Consider the following 20458-nt stretch of genomic DNA (forward strand, 5'->3'; position numbering starts at 1 on the left):
GCTTCCCGCAGCCTAGAACAGCACTGTTCAATAGAACTTTCTGTGATGAAGGAGACGTTCTGTATCTCCATTGTCCAGTATGGTAACCCCTAACCACATGTGGCGACTGAGCGGTGAGTGAATCGTGGGGAGTGTGTCCGAGGAATTGAATTTTTACTTGTATTTTATTTCAACCAACTGAAACCGAAGTTGCCACGTATGGTTAGTGGCTGCATAGTAGACAGCATCGGTCTAGAGAATGAAACCAAAGTCTCAGCCATGTCCCAGCCCTATCTGAGCAACTTTCATTTTTTTTGCCAAAATTCATTCAAACTGGGGATTCCAACCAAAGCTAATGACTTACAACTCCCTAAACTTTGTGCCCACTTCACACCTCCAAGCATGGGCATCTGCTATCCTCCCTGCCTGGAATGTTCTCATCTCCTGCCCAAACATGCCTTCAAGCTGCCTGCCAGCCCAACAACCCTCCTTCAAGCCATAGCTCCTGTATTACTTCTGCCATCAAGCTTTATCAACCACCCCCTGCCCTCCCCATGCAGAGCTAACCACCCCTCCCTTTATGCAACTGGCAGAGGCATCCTCTGAGGCCCTTCCAGCACTTATACTGCTGATGTGTTTCCCATCTCCGAGTAAAGGCAGCCTCCAGGAGAAAAGGTTCTGTGTCGTATTCGCCTCTGCGTCTCCAATGCCTGCTGCAGGGTTTGGCTCAGATCAAGCAGTCATTAGATGGCGGCTGAAGAAATAAGACATAGGTCATAGTTCAGGCTGTCTCGCATCCAACTTCCTGTCTTAATTTACCCCAGTCACTTCTGGGGCCTTCTCTTTCTGTGTGGCCTTGGGAGTTGGAAGTTAAAGGAGAAGTTTTCTTTTTAATAGAAGTATAGGTGATTTACAATATTGTGTTAGTTTCTGGTGTACAGCAAAGTGATTCAGTTATATCTATATATATATTTTCAGATTATTTTCCATTATAGGTTATTATAAGATATTGAATATTGTTCTCTGTGTTATACAGTAAATCCTTGTTGCTTATCTATTTTATATATAGTAGTGTGTATCTGTTAATCCCAAACTCCTAATTTATTCCTTCCCCATCCCCTTTCCCCTTTGGTAACCATAAGTTTGTTTTCTATGTCTGTGAGTCTGTTTCTGTTTTGTAAATGGGTCCATTTGTATTATTTTTTAGATTCCACGTGTAAGTGATATCATATGATATTCGTCTTTCTCTGTCTGACTTACTTCACTAATATGATCATCTCTAGGTCTACCCGTGTTGCTGCAAATGGCAAAATTTTGTTCTTTTTTATGGCTGAGTAATATTCCATTGTATACATGGACCACATCTTCTTTATCCATTTATCTGTCGATGGACACTTGGGTTGTTTCCATGTCTTGGATATTGTAAATAGTGCTGCAATGAACATTGGGGTGTATGTGTCTTTTCCAATTAGAGTTTTCATCTTTTCTGGGTATATGCCCAGGAGTGGAATTGCTGAATCATATGGAAAGTCTATTTTTAGTTTTTTAAGGAAACTCCATACTGTTTTCCAGAGTGGCTGCACCAATTTACATTTCAAACGGGAAGATCTTTTCACTGCCTAGGCCAGTCTTTCCAGAGACTAATGAGGGCGTGAGGAATGCAGTGAGGCCAGGGCAGATAGAGGTCACACTCATCATAGCAGCAGCACACAGGCCATACCACTTCTGTTGCCCAGCCCGCCAGAGCTCTGAGATTGATTCTTCAGCTTCCTGCCAAAATGTGAGTCCCTGATGGCCTTCCAAAAATTCGCTGGGAGAGTTGGCTGGCTCTTGGTCATTGGCTACCAAGGGACCCTTAGCAACAATCATACAGAGAAGCTTCCAGGTCCACAGAGCCCTGCAGGAGGAGAGGGCATGTCCTTTTGTGATGAGACTCAGGGGGTGACAGGGCTGAGCTGTCACAATGCACAAAGCTGAGGTTGAAGCCAGAGCAGAAGACCCTCCCAGGCAGCTGAGGAGGACCTACCTAGCATTGCAGGGAGATGAAGCTGACCATGCCAGGAGCTTGGCCTGTGCCAGGAAGGCAGAGCACTGTCCACTCCAGTCAGAGTGACTGGGATGTCTGGGTGACTACAGGCTGGGCCATCCCATGGAGTGAGGTAGAGGAGACTCCAAGTGATGCTGAAAGATTCTGTTGGTAGGGATTGGTAAACTGAGGGCCATGGAGGGGCCTTTGGGTGTTATTGGTAAGTGTTATTGGTTGGGTTTCTATTCTCTTAAGTAAACATGCCTTCAAATACACTGTGAACTGAGAACTTTATTCATCCGTTCAACAAAGTTTATGAAGGGCCTCTTCCTCTGCACAAGGGACCATGCCAGCACATTTTCCCACCTCAGGGCCTTTCCCCAAGCTGTGTCTCCTGCCTGGATTTCTCTTTTGCCTTGTCTGAACAGCTCCTACCCATCATTCACACTTAGTTTAAATGTCACTTCCTATGGAAACCCTCCTTGACACCCAGATTAGGTCTCCTGGACCCTGGTACCTCATGTTATAGCACTTACCAGAGCTATCATTGTGTAGGTATTGGTGGGGCCATTTGAAGAAAGCTTCTCGTGCTAAGTGACAGGCTCCGGAGGGCAGGACAGGGTCTGTCCTGTTCATAGATGAACCTCAGCACTACCTGGTGCAGTGTCTAACAGCCAAGGAATATTTGTTGAATGAATGACCAAAGGAGGGGAGGTGAAGAGGAAGGAAGTAGGGGAGGAAGGAAAGGAAGAAAGGCAAGGTTGCAGTATTCCCCCTGGCCCTCTGGGTGCCCACAGTATGATATCTGTCCCTAATTATGCTCTGTGCCCTTAAAAAAGGAAATAATAAGTAGCCTCTCCAGGCCATGCACTTGGGGCCAACCAGGGTAAAGACTGTGTCCTCTATAACCTCATACCTGATCCTTTGTAGGGTGAACTCCCCAGGGTTCTGGCCAAAGACAACTCAAAACAAAGTCCCTGCTGCTATGTCTGAATGTTCATGTCCCCTCAAAATTCCCATGTTGAACTCATAATGCCAATGTGATGGTATTAGTAGGTGGGACCTTGGGGAGGTGGTTAGATCGTGAGGGTGGAGCCCTCATGAGTGGGATTAGTGCCCTTATAAAAGAGGCTCAGGGAGCTCCAGTAGCTCCTTCCTCCATGTGATAATACAGTGACAAGTCTGTGACTCAGAAGAGGGCCTTATCTGACCACGCTGTCATCCTGATCTTGGTTATGGAGAGAGAAGCATTTTAAATGTTAAGGGCTACTGCCAAAATAGCTGCAGCCCCATGATCCATTGCACCTTTGAGTTTCATCTCTTTGTGTTGGGGTAGATTTCACACAAAGTCTGGAATTGGACACTACGTTTTGGCATCAGAACCTCTAACAGAGGTGTTAGAACTCGCTTCCTAGTGCAAGTACAGCTAACATTGGCAGCACCTTCTAAGCATTCTTCATGAGTTCACTCGTTTAATCCTTACATCAACTACCCTTTGAGGCAGGTGTTGTTATTTGAGGCCTTGACCATGCTTGGATGGCAATAAAGTAGCCCACCCAAGATTCAAAGTCGGTGTCTGCAGCTTCCCTTGTTTGCTGTTCAGAGTTCTGGGTGAGCAAGGGACTGACAGGATCTCAAGTCACATAATCAGACTGAGGCTTCTTTAAAGGCTTCTTCAAACCCATACATTCATAACTGACTTAACTCAGGAATCCACCCACAAAGAAAAGCCAGTGGGATTTGCAATGCAGGCCATCCTACAATATGATAAAAATACAGATCAGGAGTTTCACCTGGAGGCTTGTAAAAGGCCTAATAGGAGTTGCTGCAGCAGAGACAGTAATTGGGGGTGAAGTCATCATCATAAGTAACATTAAAAACAAAAGAAATGGAGTTTGGGATTAACAGACACTACTATATATAAAATGGATAAACAGCAAGGACCTACTGTATAGCATAGGGAAACTATATTCAATATCTTATAATAACCTATAATGGGAAAGAATCTGAATCACTTTGCTGTACAACTGAAACTAGGACAACATTGTAAATAAAGTATTTAAAAAAAAAAGGAAAAAAACACAGGCAAACTTTTTTTTTTTTTTTTGGTCTCATGGGTGAGAATGCTGTGCCCAGGCCTCAGCATTTCAACCTGCATCCTGTGACGTTTCCCTGACGTGCAACACAAAGACATTGACCTCAGCACCTTCTCCGAGTGAAGCTTTCCCATGGTTCTCTGGGGTTATTGTAATATATATTGAATTTAAAAACAGTCCCAGTCTTCAGCCCATGGGGAGTGAAACTACAGTCTTTTTTTTTCTCCTTTGACACTTTTTACAGAGAGAAAATGTGTGATTTTTCCTGATGAGCAAACAGCCAGAGGTGTTTAGGAAAGGTCTATCATTTTTTCTGGTGGCAAGACACCCTAAACTAAGTTCATTAGCAGCTCTTCTGTTTGGGATTTTCAAATATTCTCTGACCTATATAAATTCCTTGTTATGTCCTCTACTAATATAAGAAAATTTACTGATCTACCCTATGGCTTTTAGAGCAAAAAGACAGCATAGTATAACAAAAAAAGGACTTGGAAGCTGTCATTTCACTGTTGAAGACAACAAAATCCATGCTCTACCCATGCTTCTACTCCTCCTCAGAAAGGTTCTTCATGTTTATAATTTTGTGAATAGTAGATACTGCTTTTTAGACACAAGTCAAGTTTTTAGTTCTACATGTGTAAGTCATTTAATTATGTTTCTATATTTTCCAACCTTCCAGAAAATATTAGAGGAACACCAGGACAGACGTTTGCCTATGTCTTATAAGCAGCTAACTGTAATGAGTCTTATGGACCAACTCAAGTAAATCAGTTCACTTCTCTGTTTCTCAGTTTTCTTTCCCCAAATACATGTGACACAGGATCCCCATTGGTTCATTTGTTTGGCAAATATTTACTGAGCTCTTACTCTGTGCTGTGTACCAGTACAAGATGCTGGAGCTACAGTGGTGAACAAAATACATGAGGTCCTTGCCCTCATGGAATTGAAATACTGGTGGATATGAAAGCAATGCTCTTGCAGTTTACACTGTGTATTGGCATTTATTCTATGACACCTTGACTGCAAAGGATCAGTAACCTCCTTGAGGGCGAGACATGGCTTAGAGTTTTCATGTTTGCAGTGTTTAGGATGATTGGGTAACCGGCTCTGAGCCCTGAACACGGTCTTAGGCCCAAGAGTCTCTACTCTTTCTCCTTTTCTAAATGGCCTTTCAGCTGGGGCAGGCTATTGTGGGCGTCGAATATTGGATGACAGTGATAATGAATCTGTTTTTTTCCTCCCAGAACTAACAATGAGTGAATCCTTTTTTTAATATAAATATTTGTTATATTCCTTTTTTAATATAAATTATTTAAACTGTTTAGTCCTGAGTTTATAGACATTTGGGGACAGTAACGTTCCACGTTCATTAAACCTCAGTTGGTTTAAGCTCGTGACTTTTTCTACCTAGTTTTCAACCATGATTGGCCCCTGAAATCTGAATTAGGCCCTTTTGGTTGATTGAATGTAGAGTTAGATATTGCTCACTGATGGTAAAAGAAACAAGGCTGTTTTCACTTTCAGTTTGCATCTGGGTACTTTCTGGCCCTTCTCTCGGCTCTCAGTTCACATACATACTCCATTTACCTCGAATAGCTGAGTTTACTATTTAGGAAGCATGGGGAGTATCATGAATAACCCACACCCATCCTCCTTATTACAGATTGAGATCTACTAATTAACCAGGTCCAGGCACAGGGGCCTCTGTTGGGAGGGGCCCTGAATACCGACTGGGGCCCAGGGTTTAGTCATCTAATGGCTGAGTCAAGTCCCCGTGCGCCGTAAGCGAGTGTGCAAGTGTCAGAAAGGAGGACTCAGCTCTTGCCAGCTGTCTTTGTCCCTTTCAGCACTATCCACATCCCCAACTTTTCTCTATTCAGAGAGGCAGAACAAAGGACTAGAAGAGGAGGACAAGTAAAACCTCAGCTGGTCATTCCAGAGGTGGTGGCTCGAGAGAAAGAGAGAGAAGGAAAATAGGGAGACATGGTGGGTACCTGCAAAACTCATCCCACTTCTCCTATCCAATCTTTCAATCATTTTCTGAGGACTAGGTGGTTCCTCCCATTTCAGCATTATTCTTTTAAGTCAAACTTTGAGGACAAAAGGTGTTTCTTGAACGCCTTAACAAGCAAGATGGTTTAAATTTAGAGTCTCAGTTACTGGACATTTGACTCTTGAAAGCCATTCATTCGATTACTTGTATATTCACAAAGCAAGTGTTTATGGAGGAGTTACCATGTGCAAGGCACTGGGGAAACAGTGATGAAAGACAGTCTCTACCCTGGCGGAGCTTGTTAGCTACAGTGAAGGTAAGAGAAAACTATGAAAGTGTGTTGGAAGAGCCATGTCACAGGACCTGTGACTTGCTATGGAAACACAAAGAAGGCCACACAATCCAGTTTGGGGGTGGGGAGGTCAGAGGTTGTGACATTGAAGCTAAGACCTGAGGGACCTTGAATAAGCAATGAACCTGGGAAATGAATGTCTAGTTGGCTTTCCATCACTGTGGTTTGTAACTCTGGGGAGTATCAGAAAAAAGAAAGGTCTTTCTTGAAGGAAAATGGACTGCATGGACTCCTTGAGTATGAACCTCTGGCCAGAGGCTGGCTCAGAGGGGTCAGCAAGGCTCAGAGAAAACCAAGGTCAGTTTCAGTTAGGAGTGGATTGCCCTGCATGCCACAATGTATGCCCATGACTTTGGGGCCCAGACTTAAGAAACATTAAAGATATTTCCTGGTTTCCTTTTCTTGACTCAGCTGGAGGAGAAATAAAGGAAGAGTTCAAAGTTCTGGAAACATGAGTGCTAAGGATTTCACGTATTATTATTAGATAATAATATAGATAGATAACAAGCAAAACCTTGTTATCTGTGTTATATAATTACTTATAATCTCTCCTGCCTAAAACAAATGTGGGTAATGTCTTCTGGAAAGATACAAAAGTGTCGTGGCGTAGAACACTATGAATTTATTATGAGAATTGGGTTGGGGGAGCACTGGAAATGGCACATTGGACCCTGGTAGAGGAAGGCTCCTCCCATAAAGAGGAAGACTTCTGGAATCAGAAATGAGATTCAGAAGTAGCCCTGGGTTGGAACCAGAAGGTATAAGTTCTCAGGAATGGTTCTGATTCTGAAACATTGCAGTCTCAGCCTAGAAACTTCAACCCTTGGGGTGTCAGACTCCACAGGTGTAAAACATAGAGGATTGGGTTCTGTTCATATATTCCCCAAATATTTATTAAGCACCTACTACATGTTAATATTAGCCTATTAGAGAGAATAATAGGAAGTGATTTTTGGTCCTTGACTGAGAATGGGAGGGCAGGAGGATGGCTCACAGTCTGGTGGAAGAGAACAGACAAGTTATTAGATGTCAATGACAAAAGCAAAGTTCTCTTGGGAACATCCGAGAACATATGGGAACCATCCTGGGGAGGCCCACAGATGTTGGGTAGGACTAGCATCTCTAAAGTACCCCTGAAACACTGCGCTTTAAAGTACAGACACGTGGGGGCTTCCCTGGTGGCGCAGTGGTTGAGAGTCCGCCTGCCAATACAGGGGACACGGGTTCGTGCCCCGGTCCGGGAGGATCCCACATGCTGCGGAGCGGCTGGGCCCGTGAGCCATGGCCGCTGAGCCTGTGCGTCCGGAGCCTGTGCTCCGCAACGGGAGAGGCCACAACAGTGAGAGGCCTGCGTACCGCAAAAAAAAAAAAAAAAAAGTACAGACACATGACATTGCTTTATATTCTCGTTTTGTGATTGTATCGTTTGTTTTCACTTTTATGAAAATAACACCATGAAGGAAGGAAACAGAATTCAAGGACTTTGACAGGATTTTCTTTTTTAAAATTGCTTTCTCATTTTTGTTGCTATTAGCATCTAGAATGCAGGAAAATCCAATTAAAGTAATAATTTCAAAAAACAGTTTATACAAAATGTTATAGGTAAAAGTGGAGGAAAAAATACAGGGAACCCCTTCGTGGCTCACCTGATTCTGTTTCCTCTGTACCCTCTCCCCACCTCGCCACACACAATATTTGTTGGGCTTTTGCTGGAATATTTTAAAGCAAACTCCAGGCATCATTTCATTTCATCCATAAATATTTCAGTAGGTATTCTATCAGGGAAGAACTTTTTCAAAATTCATAACCACAATGCCATTATCATGTGATATAATACCTAGAACATACCATATTTTCCTAATTAACTCAATACTTTTTCAGTTGTTTCATTCAAATCAGGATCCAAACAAGAACTACACGTAGTATATGACTGAAAGGACTCTTAAGTCTCTTTCATTCAGTAATGGTTTTCCCCCTTCCCCGTTTTTTTTTACGCCATTCCCCGAGGAGGGGGAGAAATGAGTCATTCATCCAGTAGAATCTCCTACCTGTGGATTTGGCTGGTAGTTTCCTCCTGGTGTCATTGAACTTGTTCTTCTATTTCCTGTAAACTGGATTAGATTTTTCTTTTTCTTGGCTTGAAAACTTCATAGGAGATGCTGTGTACTATCTGATGTATTACATCATGAGGCTGATGGTTGCATTTTTAGAGATGTGAAAATTGATCAGTGTGGGCTCAGGTGTTATCAGCATGGTCCATCCAAAGTTCCCTGTCAACCTTTTACCTAATAGTTATTAATGATCATTGGCTAGATTCTTTATTTCATCAGGTGTTCCCAAGTGGTGGTTTTCTGATTCTACTATTCTTTCTGTCTTTATCAGTCATAATTCTTCTATTAAGAACTCCTGATCATTTCTTTGGTTTCTTTGAAATACAGTTCAAACAAGGAAGGCAGAATAAATGCTTGGTTATTTCCCTTTATCTATTTTTAACTCATTTTAATGCATTGTAGTCAGTGTTTTTGGATGCTCACATTGTCCCCTCCTTGGCTAGTGAAAGTCCCCTCAAGCTGACCTTTATGTGTTTTGACCGGACCCTAGTGGGATTTGATACCTCCTTGCTTTTGAGAATAAGTGTCTACAGCTGCTTTCCGACGTAGTGACTAAACTTGGAAAATCCTCAGTGGCCCTCCGTCCTTTTTTTGGCCTATACATGACAAGTAGTGGTTTATACTAGTTGTATCAGTTAGGAATGCTTTCTGCTATAAGTCAGCATAAAGAACAAACAGAGTTTTCAGTTTTTGCACAGCACAAAAAGTCTGGAGCAGGCAGCTGTTAGCATTTGTTCAGCAGCTCATGAGGTCCAGAGCCAGCATCACTGTGATTCTCTTGGCCTCTCCTTCATGGTTGCAAGATGGCAGCTCTTGTTCCGGGCATCACGCCCACAGTTGGGGCAGGAAGAAAGGAGAAGGCCAGAGCCAGCTGCAGCTGTCCCTTTGTATCAGAAAAGCAAAAGCAAGGGAGGCTGGGAAGTGAGCAATTCATTTTGCTGGTCTTTATAGTCAAGGCAGGCAAGGGAGCGGGGGTTGAAGTGAATCTAGGGCTACTATTTCTGGGAGAGTGATCTTGAGTCCTGAACCAACTTTCCCTATTTGCTTTTATTTTTTATTTTCATATGAAGTGTAACACTCCTAAATTTGGAAGCGGGGTGGGACAGCTAAAAAGAATTGTGGGTTGGAAATGAGGAAAGCATTATTTGCAAGGCTGCCCTAAGGAAATAAGCGCCTGCCATTTTGACATCCATGATGGTTCAGCATGGCTCCGTCCAGTTATCAGATGCCAGCTCCGGGGCCAGGGTCCGCACTGCCAAGTGTCCTGTCTCCTCGCGTGTGTGTGGGGACAGACCAGTCTCACCTTCGTGAAGACAGACACTGCTTTTGAGCTGCAGTGATTCCCTCTGATGCCTGAATACCTTGTGGCCACAGTTTCACCAGAGGATGCCCAACCTTCACACTGTTTTGGCAAAACCAGTGTTAACCTTCAGCCAGCACTCTGTGCTGACGTGGAAACACTGAGCTTACTCTGCACTGACTGATACATAGCTGCTGCCTGGAGCCTCGGAGTCCTGCAGCCTTGGTCATCCCAGCTCCTCCCTGAGGAACTCACCGGCCCTGCCCAAGACCTTCTCACATTCCAGCAACTGAGGGCTAAGGCCCGGCCTTGTGGGGGCCTGAAGACCCTTCTCTGGACAACACTAGGGCCATCCATTCTGTGTCCAAACATTTAGTGGTCACGTGGCTCTGATTTTTAAATATTTTGAATCTCTCCCATGGGAAAGAATACTTGTTATTATTTCCACTGGTCATTTCTCTTGAGTGTCCATGGTTGGAGGGCAAATGCGTAGTTAATGATAACCAACTCAAGGAAAAGAGGTGGATTAATTCCATCTCTGATGGTCTTGGTTTCCTCAAGGCTAATTAATAAGTCATTTGATAGAAAACTCAAGCTACTTTGATATGGGGTTTTGTTTTTTTTTTTAGTGTTTATGCTGCAAGTGAAGGAATTTAGACACAAAAGAACACACTCTGTATGATTCCATTTATTTTTTATTTTGTTTTGTTTTATTTTATTTTGTTTCTTGGCTGTACCGCGCGGCTTGTGGGATCTTAGTTTCCCAACCAGGGATTGAACCCGTGTCCTCGGCAGTGAAAGCGTGGAGTCCTAACCGCTGGACCACCCGCCAGGGAATTCCCGGTATGATTCCATTTATATGAAGTTGAAAAAGGGGAAACACCCTTGGGGGGAATGCTGACAGGGAAGGGGCATAAGAAAGCTTCTGGGGTGCTGGTCTTGTTCTTTTCTATGATCTGGGTGTTGAAACTGCCTGGTCACTAACCCAATATCCATCCTCTTCTTTTCTCCTGTCGGAGCCCTGACATCCTTGTTGAGGCTGGGGTGACATGTGACAAGCTGAAAACCACATTTCCTAGCCTACTTTGGAACTAGGGGTGGTAACATGACACACTTTTGGCCAATGAGATGTAAGTGAAAGTTGATGGGACTTCCAGGAAATCTTCAGGTGGACAGGCTCTGTGGGCCATGCCCTTGACCCCTCCAAAGTGCACTGAGGGTATGGTGTCCTGAGCCTTGGCCATCCCAAATGTCCATTCATGTGCTCTTATGTAAAATTCCCCCACATGTCACCTGTTTTGTGGTTTGATTCACTCCTTCAACAAATAATTACTGAACACTTACTATAAGTTGGGCATGTGCTGATCAGGGGTGTTACAGATTCAGATGTCCCCGGGCCAGGCCTGTAATTGGAGATGTAGGTCTAGGGTGAAGGGCGAGAGCAGATAAATTGGAGGACCTAGACCCTGGCTAACAAGGAGGATGGGGAGAGTCACTACCCAGCTCTTGCTGATGGTTTGACATGTAAGAAATTCAAATCTCAAGTTGCAAGGTCTTCCCATTTTTCAAGAGAAACCAGAAGCCTTTTTTTTTTTTGAAACCAGAAATCTTGATTTTATTTGATTTTTTTCAAAATTAACTCTGCCATGAGGCAGGACTTCTAGCTATGGCAGAGGAAAACTGGAGGAAGTTGGTGTATTCGTTTTCTGTTGCTATGTAACAAATTAGCACAAACTTCGCAGCTTAGAACTCAGAGTTCTATAGGTGAGAAGTCCAGGCACACTCGACTGGGTTCTCTGCCTAGTGTCTCACAAGGCTCAAATTAAGGTGTTAGCTGGACTAGGCTCTTATCTAGAGGCTCTGGAAATGGATCCACTTCCACGTTCATTGAGGCCAAAGATATGACAATATACCACATGAGCATAAACACAAAAATCAAATCCAGTAACATATAAAAATGACCCAGTGGGATTTATCTTGGGAATGCCAGGTTGATTTAGCATCTCAAAATAAATGCAATACATCATATTAATATAATAAAGGCCAAAATATACTTGGTCATGTTAATATATACAGAAAAAGCATTTGTCAAAATTCAACACTCATTCATGATGAAACTCTCAACAAACTCCAAATAAAAGGGAATTTCTTCAGACAGATAAAAAAGAATCTAAGAAAAAACCTACAGCAAACATCCTACTTACTAGCAACAAGACTAAAGGTGTTTTCCATAAGTTTGAGAACAAAGCATGGATGTCCATTCTCAACACTTCTATTTAATATCACACTGGAAGTTCTAGCCAGTCAAGAAGACAAGAAAAAGAAATTAAAGGTATCCAGTTTGGAAATGAAGAAATAAAACTGTCTTTATTTGCAAATTATTTGACCCTGTATCTGCAAACTACTAGTGAATCTTAAAAAACCAACTAGAACTAATAAATGAGAATGTCAGAGGATACAAAAACCAATAATATTTCTACTGATAATGAACACTGTAAGAATGAAATGAAAACAATGTACTTTGCAATAGCACTAAAAATAAAATACTTAGAAATAAATGTAACAAAAGATGTATAAGAGGTAAAAATTATAAAACACTGCTCACTAAAATTTAAAAGATCTAAATAAATGGGGATATATACCATTTTCATGAATTGAAAGTCTCACTACTGTTAAGATGGCAGTTCTGCCCAAACTGATTTATATATACAATTCCAATCAAAATCACGTTTGGGGGGGTAGAAATTGACAAGCCGATCCTAAGGTTTACATGGAAATGCAAATTACCTAGAATAGCAAAACAATTTGGAAACCAACAACATAGTTGGAGGAATATTTTACTCATTTTCAAAACTTATTATAAAATAATAGTTGTTGAGACTGTGTCACAGTGGTGTAATGACAGACACATATATCAATGGAGATGAATAGAAAGTCCAGAAAATCCTTATGTTTTTGGTAAATTGATTCTCAACAAGGGTGCCAAGGGAATTCAATTGTGAAAAGATACTCTTTTTAACAAATGGTTCTGGGACAATTGGGTATCCATACGCAAAAGATAAATAAATTAAAAAATTTACATCATGTATAAAAATTAACTCAAAATCAATTAGAGACTTAAATGTTAAATTGAAAACTATAAAACCTGAAAAAACAAACCGCAGGAAAAAAATCTTTGTGACTTTGGCTTAGGCAAAAATTTCTTAGATATGATACCAAAAACACAATTCATAAAAGAAAAATTTGCTAAATTGTAATTCATTGAAACTCAAAACTTTGGCACTTCCAAAGATATCATTTAAAGTATGAAAAGACAAGCCACAGCCTGGGAGAAAATATTTACAAATTATGTATCTTATTAAGGACGTGTATCTGAAATATATCAAAAATTCTTATAACTCAATAAGACAACCCAGTTAAAAATGGGCAAAAGATTTGAATAGACCTTTCACCAAAGAAGATATTTGTGTGGCTAAAAATAACATTAAAAGATGATCAACATCACTAGTCATTAGGGAAATGCAAATTAAAATTACAGTGAGATACCACCATACACTTATTAGAATAGAGATAATTTAAAGTCTAATAATACCAAGTGTTGGCAAGGATGAGGAGAAATAAGAACCCTCATACAGGGCTTCCCTGGTGGCGCAGTGGTTGAGAGTCCGCCTGCCGATGCAGGGGATGCGGGTTCGTACTCTGGTCCCGGAGGATCCCACGTGCCGCGGAGCGGCTGGGCCCGTGAGCCATGACCGCTGGGCCTGCGCGTCCGGAGCCTGTGCTCCGCAACGGGAGAGGCCACAGCAGTGAGAGGCCCGCGTACCGCAAAAAAAAAAAAATACAACATAAGAAACCCCTCATGCATTGCTGGTGGGAACGTAAAATGTGGTACAGTCACTTCAGAAAACAATTTGTCAGTTCCTTATAATGTTAAACGTAGAGTTACAACATGACCCAACAATCCCATCCTGCAATACCCTAGAAAACTGACAGCATGTCCCCATTAAGAGTTTATGTAAATATTCACAGCAACATTATCCATAATAGCAAAAATCTGGAAATAAATGTTCATTACCTGGTACATGGATAAAGAGAATCTAGTGTATCTATCTGATGAATACTATTCAGCAGTAAAAAGGGATGAACCACTTATACGTGCTACAACATGGATAAACATTATGCTAAGTGAAAGAAACCAGGCACAAAAGACCACACATTGTATGATTCCATTTAAGTGACTTTCTAGAAAAGGCAAATCTGTAGAGATGGAAAACAAATCACTGGTTGCCAAGAGATGGAAATTGGAGTGTGATTGACTGCAAATGCACAGGAGAAAACTTTTGGGGAGTGATGGAAATATTGGGGTGGACCGGGGTGATGGTTGCATAACTTTATACATTTACTAGAAGTCATTGAATTACCACGTATTAACGGTGAACTTTACGGTATGCAGATCATACCTCAATAAAGCTATTAAACAAAACCATTAACTCTTCCAATTTTAAAATGTTCTTGGGAATTCGCTGGCCGTCCAGTGGTTTAGGACTCTGAGCTTTCATGGCTGAGGGCCTGAGTTCAATCCCTGTTTGGGGAACTAAGATCCCACAAGCCGCAGGGCATGCCCCCCCCCCACCCCCCCAAAAATGTTCTCAACTAATGCAAATTCTTAAAGGACCTTTGTGGAAAAAAAAATACCCCAAGTTTATGGCGCAAGCCCTTGGGCTGCCTACTTGCAACCCCAGTGCTAAGCTGCATGAATAGAAATTTGAATAAAATAAAATCCTTGTCCTCCGGGAGTTTAAGATACAAAGGGAGAAAATGGAACAGTAAACAGTTACAAAACCCTATGATAAATATTACAAGCAGGATGTGCAGGGAGGTTTGGGTCCAGAGAATACCTGGCTCTGACTGAGCAGGGCTGGGGGTGCCACAGATGAGGCTGGACACTCAAGTGAGGTTTTGAAGGGTTCAGGAGATTGCAGGTGTAGAAAGTGGAGAAAAGGGGTGGGTGACATTTCCAGGCAGAGGGAACAGAATGGGCCAAGGCTCGGAGGTATGAAAAAGCAATTCCCTTTCTGAGAACTGAGAAGGTTGGAGATGTGGTTCACCTGGAGATAAAGAACAGGAAAGCAAGGCAGGGGCCAGATTGTGAAGGGCTTGGCAGGCAGCGTTAAAGTCTTTGGACAAAAGATAAAGCAGAATTTATTTGTTGGAGGAATATGGGCATCCTTCTTGTGGCCTGAATTAAACTTTGTATATCTTGGAAACATCATATGGCACTAATTTTAAAAATATCCATTAATATACTGCTTATCATGTGCCAGGCACTGTTTTAATACTTTATATAAACCACCTTAATCCTATCAACAGTGATTCTCAAATTCTAACCTGCATCAGATTCACCTGGAAGTCTTCTTAAAGCAGAGAGTTTCTAATTTAGTAGGTCTGGAGTGGAGCCCGAGAATTTGCATTTCAGTCCAGTTCCCCGCTGCTGCTGCTAGTTTCCGGGGAGCACACTGGGAGAACAACGGCCTTACACCCATCTTATAGGAATGATATCATTATCATCACCATCATTCCCATTTTACAGAGGAGGAAACAGATGGAAGGTCAAGCCGTCTGCCCCCAAGGCCATATAACTCTTGGTGGTGGGGCTGGCCGTCAATGCTAGGCAATGTCTGCCGTGCTTCCCAGTTCACAGGTTGCAAACAAACAGAGTTAAGGGCTGGCATTTTCAATCCTTCATTGCAACTATCAAAAATACATGACACACAGACACTCACGCACAGGCCTTAACTGACATCTGAGATAAAAGAACTAGGGATGCTAACTGATGCCAAGGGGGTAGTGAGGGAAAGTCTTTGAGAAACCCTTGAGTCCATTCCAATGAAGTATTATTTTCATCCTACTGGATGAAGCCAGGATTCAGATATGCTCAAGTATCAATGTACAAAATGACTAATTAAATACGTAAAAGGAAATCATTACATGTCACAACTCAAAACTGAAACGTACAAGTCCTCAATCTCTGTTGCTTTCAATATATTTATTTTACATGTTTTATAAATTATGAAAATTAACAATATCTAGAGAAGATAACCTTGTTATACGTGCTGCTTTGGTGGGGGGGGGGGTCGTCCCAAGAAGAAAACGGCAATTCTTTCTGAATCGGCTTGCTTTTCACATCTTGATCCAATTTGTAGCATCTCCCTGGTTGCCTTCCAATAAACAACTTCTTCCCTAAATTGGTGGCATTATGTTATTTCTGAGATCTGAATCACAGAGACTGTAGTCCAAGCCTGCATACTCCATCTTGTCGTTTGTGTAGAGTGCTGTATATCTAATTAAAGCTTCTTACAGGTCCATAAAAAGACCTAACATTAAAAAAGCAGTCTGGCTTGGAGAAAGCCCCAGGGCAGAATGAAGGAGGGGCTTCTTCATTAACAATAAACACATTTTCTTGAATTCAAAGTTAAGCAATCATATATTAATTTGTACTTGAATATTTTTAAATGTTGCCTAAGCATGATCAGATCATGTTACCACATTGATGGTGCGGGACTGAAAAAGGTCACGTTCTTGCCAGCAACACTCCAGCTTCCCAGGAAACACTGGGGATGAATAAATGATTTACCACGTGGCCAGGACTGCAGCCCTCTCTCTGGAAGAGAACTTGAGCCAACTTGATTTAAACCAAGGTATTATTCTATTCCTTTTCATTTATTGTTTTGCTATTCTTATGCCCTGTTGCCCTTACAGAATTTATTCAAAACCTGAGTTACACAGCAGCAATATAAATACTCTATTTTCCAAGGGCTTATCTACTACTAAGGCCATTGTTTTGTGGTTACTGTTCTATCTCAGGGGCTACAGACCTGGCTTGGAGGTCCTCAACCACTGGAATTCCCTTGGGAGACCATTAGCGCGGTATTGTTTTCCCTTCACTTGGTTTACAGGGTTCCCTGAATAGTGATATCTCCCTAAGGAGAAAAGTGCAAGGCCTTCCCGTTTGCCAGTAACAAAGGAATGAATTCCACAAACCAACTTAGAAGCTCTTGCTTAACATACTGCTAGAGTTAGAATGTCAGTGTCAAAGTGAGATGATTCTTTTATGATCTTTCTAAGCCAGTGTTATCCCAGAGTTGGGGCCTTGACTCAGCCCTGAGGGGCAGAGGTCCACCTGAGGCCTACAGCCCCAGGCTTTCCCCAGCCAATGATCCATGACCCCATGCCAGAGCCTTAGGGTAACTAGGAGTCCCCCTTTAACCTTCTGTTATTACCCTGAGGGTTTGTACCTCCCAACAATCCACTCTTGCTTCCCAGTCGTCTTCGGACATGCAAAGTAGATGCCAAGGAGACAGTCTGAAAAGAAATGTCTTCTCACATTTGCAGGTCAGCAGAGACATTTGCTAAAGCCATCTAGATTTTTCTTCTCCGTCCAGTCAATTTAATCAAACTTGGAGCATCTAAGCAGCTCCCGCCTCCCCCCACATTGTGTCCTTCTTTGCTAGGGGTCCTTCCTTGGGGGAGGGGTGGGGAGCAGGGAGAATCATTAAGGGAAAAAGCAGGTTGGAGAAATCTGGCATCTGGCTTGTCACTCCCTTCCAGAAAACCCGGAGAGCTGATCTCCATTGCGTGCCAAGCTTCCAAGGGTGGGAGACGTGAGCCCCTGCCCCTGTCTCCCACCCTCCCAAACCCTCCTCTCCGGCGAGCGCTAAGTTCCCTTCGGGAGCCACCGACCTGGTGACCATGCCGCTGAACCATCCAGTGCACAGTTAATGCCTGGAGTGTTCTGAATCCCTGACTTCACATGCTTTAATACTTCCCACGACCTTTCGCCTTTCCACGCTTTTCCAGAGGAGGCAGCCTGGCCAGGCAAGGGTCTCCGGCTGACCTTTAAAGCCAGCGCTGCATTCGGATGCTGGGCTTTTTCTCTTTTTTAAAAATGGCAACAAAATCAACAAAATTCCTTCAAATTGGGTTCCCAAAGAGAAGAAACTGTAAAGAATATGTATGTGTATACACGAATGTATATTGAATTTTTTCCCTTTCCTTGCTTAAACCTGGGCGGGAGATGGGGGGAAACTTTAAAAGGTTAAAGCGCCTGGCGCCCTCGGCCCCGCGTCCCAGGACCCAGAGTCTGGTGAGGACGCGATCCCTTCCCTCCGATTTCCCCCGACGGCTCGCGCTACTTTTCTGGGCCATTGTCCCATGTCCCTAGTGCTTCCTCCTTCATCATCCCTTCTGTTCGGGCACCTCGCCCGCTTCCTACCGCCAGCCGCAGCCCAGACTCGCTGGGGTAGGGATGATGCCAGGATGCCCTCCAGCAGCCCGCGCGCCGGAGCCCGCAGGTGCGCCCCGTCCCTCCCTGCCCGCGGCCCCGCCCAGTTCCTCCCTGCCCGCGGCCCCGCCCCGTCCCTCCCTCCCCGCACCCCCGCCCCGCCGTCACGTCACAGTGACGCGCGCCCCGCGCAGGCGCAAGTCGGTCCCCACCCCCTCCCCGCGGACGGCCGCCTGTTCGGTATTATGATTAGCGCTGGGTGCGGGGATTCGGCGGCCGGGAGGGAGTTGTCGGCGCCGCGGCCGCTGCGGACGGACGCCCGCCTGCTGGCTGAGGTAGGGGCGAGCGCGGAGCGCGGCCGGGCGCGGCGGCCGTGGGCGGGGGTGGGGCCGGCCTCCGCCGCCGTCGCCTCCGCCGTTGCCGGGCGCCGGAGCCGGGCTCCCGCCGCAGGCGGAAAGTAAGTTGCGCGCTCCGCGCTCCCCGCGCCGTCCGCGTCGCGCGCCCGGGAGGACGCGGGGACCCGGCTGCTGCGGCCCCGACCCCGCGCGGCGGCGGCGCGGCCTGGCGGCGGCGGGGCCCGGATGGGAGCCGGCACTGCGGCGGCTGGCCGCGGGCGCCCGGAGGCCCTGCCCTTGCGGCCGCGGCGGGATTGCGGCACCTCGGGAGGCGCCCGCATCCCCGCGCCCCGCCCCGGAGCGGGCCGAGTGCGGCGCCCGTTGGGCTCCGCTCCCAGGTTTTCTTGTGCGGTGTGTATTCTTCACCAAAGGTGTTTTCCTTTTTCAAAAGAATCTGGAAATCTGGCGTAGCAGGGGGGTTCCTTGCTAAAACTGCAGCCGTAAAATAGAATGGGGATATTGTTGTCTGTAGAGAAAGGGCATCGGGGTAAGGAAGGAGGAGCAGTGCCGTTCCCGAGGGACAGCTAGAATTTTTCAGATTGGAAAACCTTCGTTCTTTTCCATAGTCATCGCCTGTTGATATCTTTCTGGACCGTTTTACAGAAACCTTCCTGCCTTTTACTTGGACTTGGGATCCAGGAAAGTGACAGCCTTTTATCCTGGGGGGCGGGCGGGGGGTGGTTCCTGGAGCTGTGCTGTTCCAACAGTTGCATCAGATAAAATTCAATCGCTTCATAGGGAATTCGGTTCAAGTCCAGTATTCGGAGGGGAGAGGAGGGATTTAGCAGTAGGGTTCTTCAACCTATAGACGTCTGAGGATATCGGATTTTTCACACTGTCAAGTTACTTTTTTCCCCTCCCATTTAATTGAGTACATTTCCACAGTTTTAGGAGCAGGTGGTAAAGCTGACTGAATGCGTTTCACGTTTTATGGTGAAAGGTGAAGCATGGCTAGCAGGTGATGGAACTGCAAATGTTCTGCGTACTGATCAGATTCCACCTGATTCCTATCAAGCATCAGTTGCCTCAGTTTGGGTTCCTTGTATGGGGTTGGGGTGCTCGTCCCAAATCAGCCTAATTTATCAGAATGTATATCGGTGTACTTAAACGTCTGGGGTTGTCAAGGCTTATGTAATCAATTTGTTAATTTATAATCTTGTTATATGGCTCTCCAGATTTATAAAATCATTCCCTTAAGGAAATCTGTCTTCACCGTCTGCTTAAATATTTCTCTTGGAATTGGATTCCTGGAGAGAAATGTTCTGTACTAGTGGTGATTAACGCATACTAATTAGACAAGTTTAAAAAAAAATCATGTTGATTCTTTTGACTATCTAATTGTCTCTATTAGGAAAACAGGTGACATTCCCATTTTACAGAACTAGAAATGAGAGAAATGACATTCCCAAGGTCACTTATTGAAGCAGTATAGTAATTGAAAGTCAGGTGCACTGTGTTAACTTTTCTTAATACTCCATCTTTAAGGCTTTCCATGTAGGGAACTTTGACACCGTTATATTTTTTAAATTTGCACAGTTTTTATTTTCTTTTGTGCAGAAAAGTTACTCTCACCGTATTAATTTTTTTACTATTTTTAGTAAGTTTTTCTGTATTATTGCAGTAAGATCCATTTGTATAAAACATACAAGGACTCAGAAGTTATGTAATTTTTATTATTCTAGAACAGAAGTATAGATTGAGACTTTATGGGTCAAATGTAATCCCATAATCCTAAAATGAAGGCTTTCAAATGTCCTTATTAAAAGTGAAGGGCTTTCAGATATTTTTACTGGGCGCAGGAAATACTATTGGTCTAAACTTTACTATGGATGTTTCATATAGAAAGTGAAACCAAATAGAAAAAAAACTGTATTTTGGAGATACTGAGCAGCCCAGGTTCTAAGCACTGGTATAAATAAGGCTTG

At 43.8% G+C, this 20458-nt stretch overlaps 1 protein-coding gene across 12 annotated transcripts in view; it reads left to right on the plus strand.

Moving 5' to 3' along the window:
• SNRK (SNF related kinase) overlaps positions 1 to 20458 on the plus strand; it is a 167393-nt gene that overhangs the window by 85686 nt on the left and 61249 nt on the right. For 2 of the 12 annotated variants that reach the window (XM_004277888.4, XM_012536023.3), the window contains exon 1: positions 18346 to 18473. The exons of 5 other annotated variants lie outside the window; for them this stretch is intronic. Coding sequence is in view for 1 of the 7 variants with exons in the window: in XM_049693634.1 (XP_049549591.1) it covers positions 18384 to 18473 (90 nt within the window). In the remaining 6 variants the exon portion in view is untranslated. Of the gene's footprint in view, positions 1 to 18321; positions 18474 to 18863; positions 18885 to 20458 lie in introns of those variants that run through there. 5 more of the 12 variants (XM_033402065.2, XM_033402067.2, XM_049693634.1 and 2 more) reach the window with 4 other exon arrangements.

The sequence above is a fragment of the Orcinus orca genome, chromosome 10, assembly GCF_937001465.1.
Source record: "Orcinus orca chromosome 10, mOrcOrc1.1, whole genome shotgun sequence".
NCBI lineage: Eukaryota > Metazoa > Chordata > Mammalia > Artiodactyla > Delphinidae > Orcinus > Orcinus orca.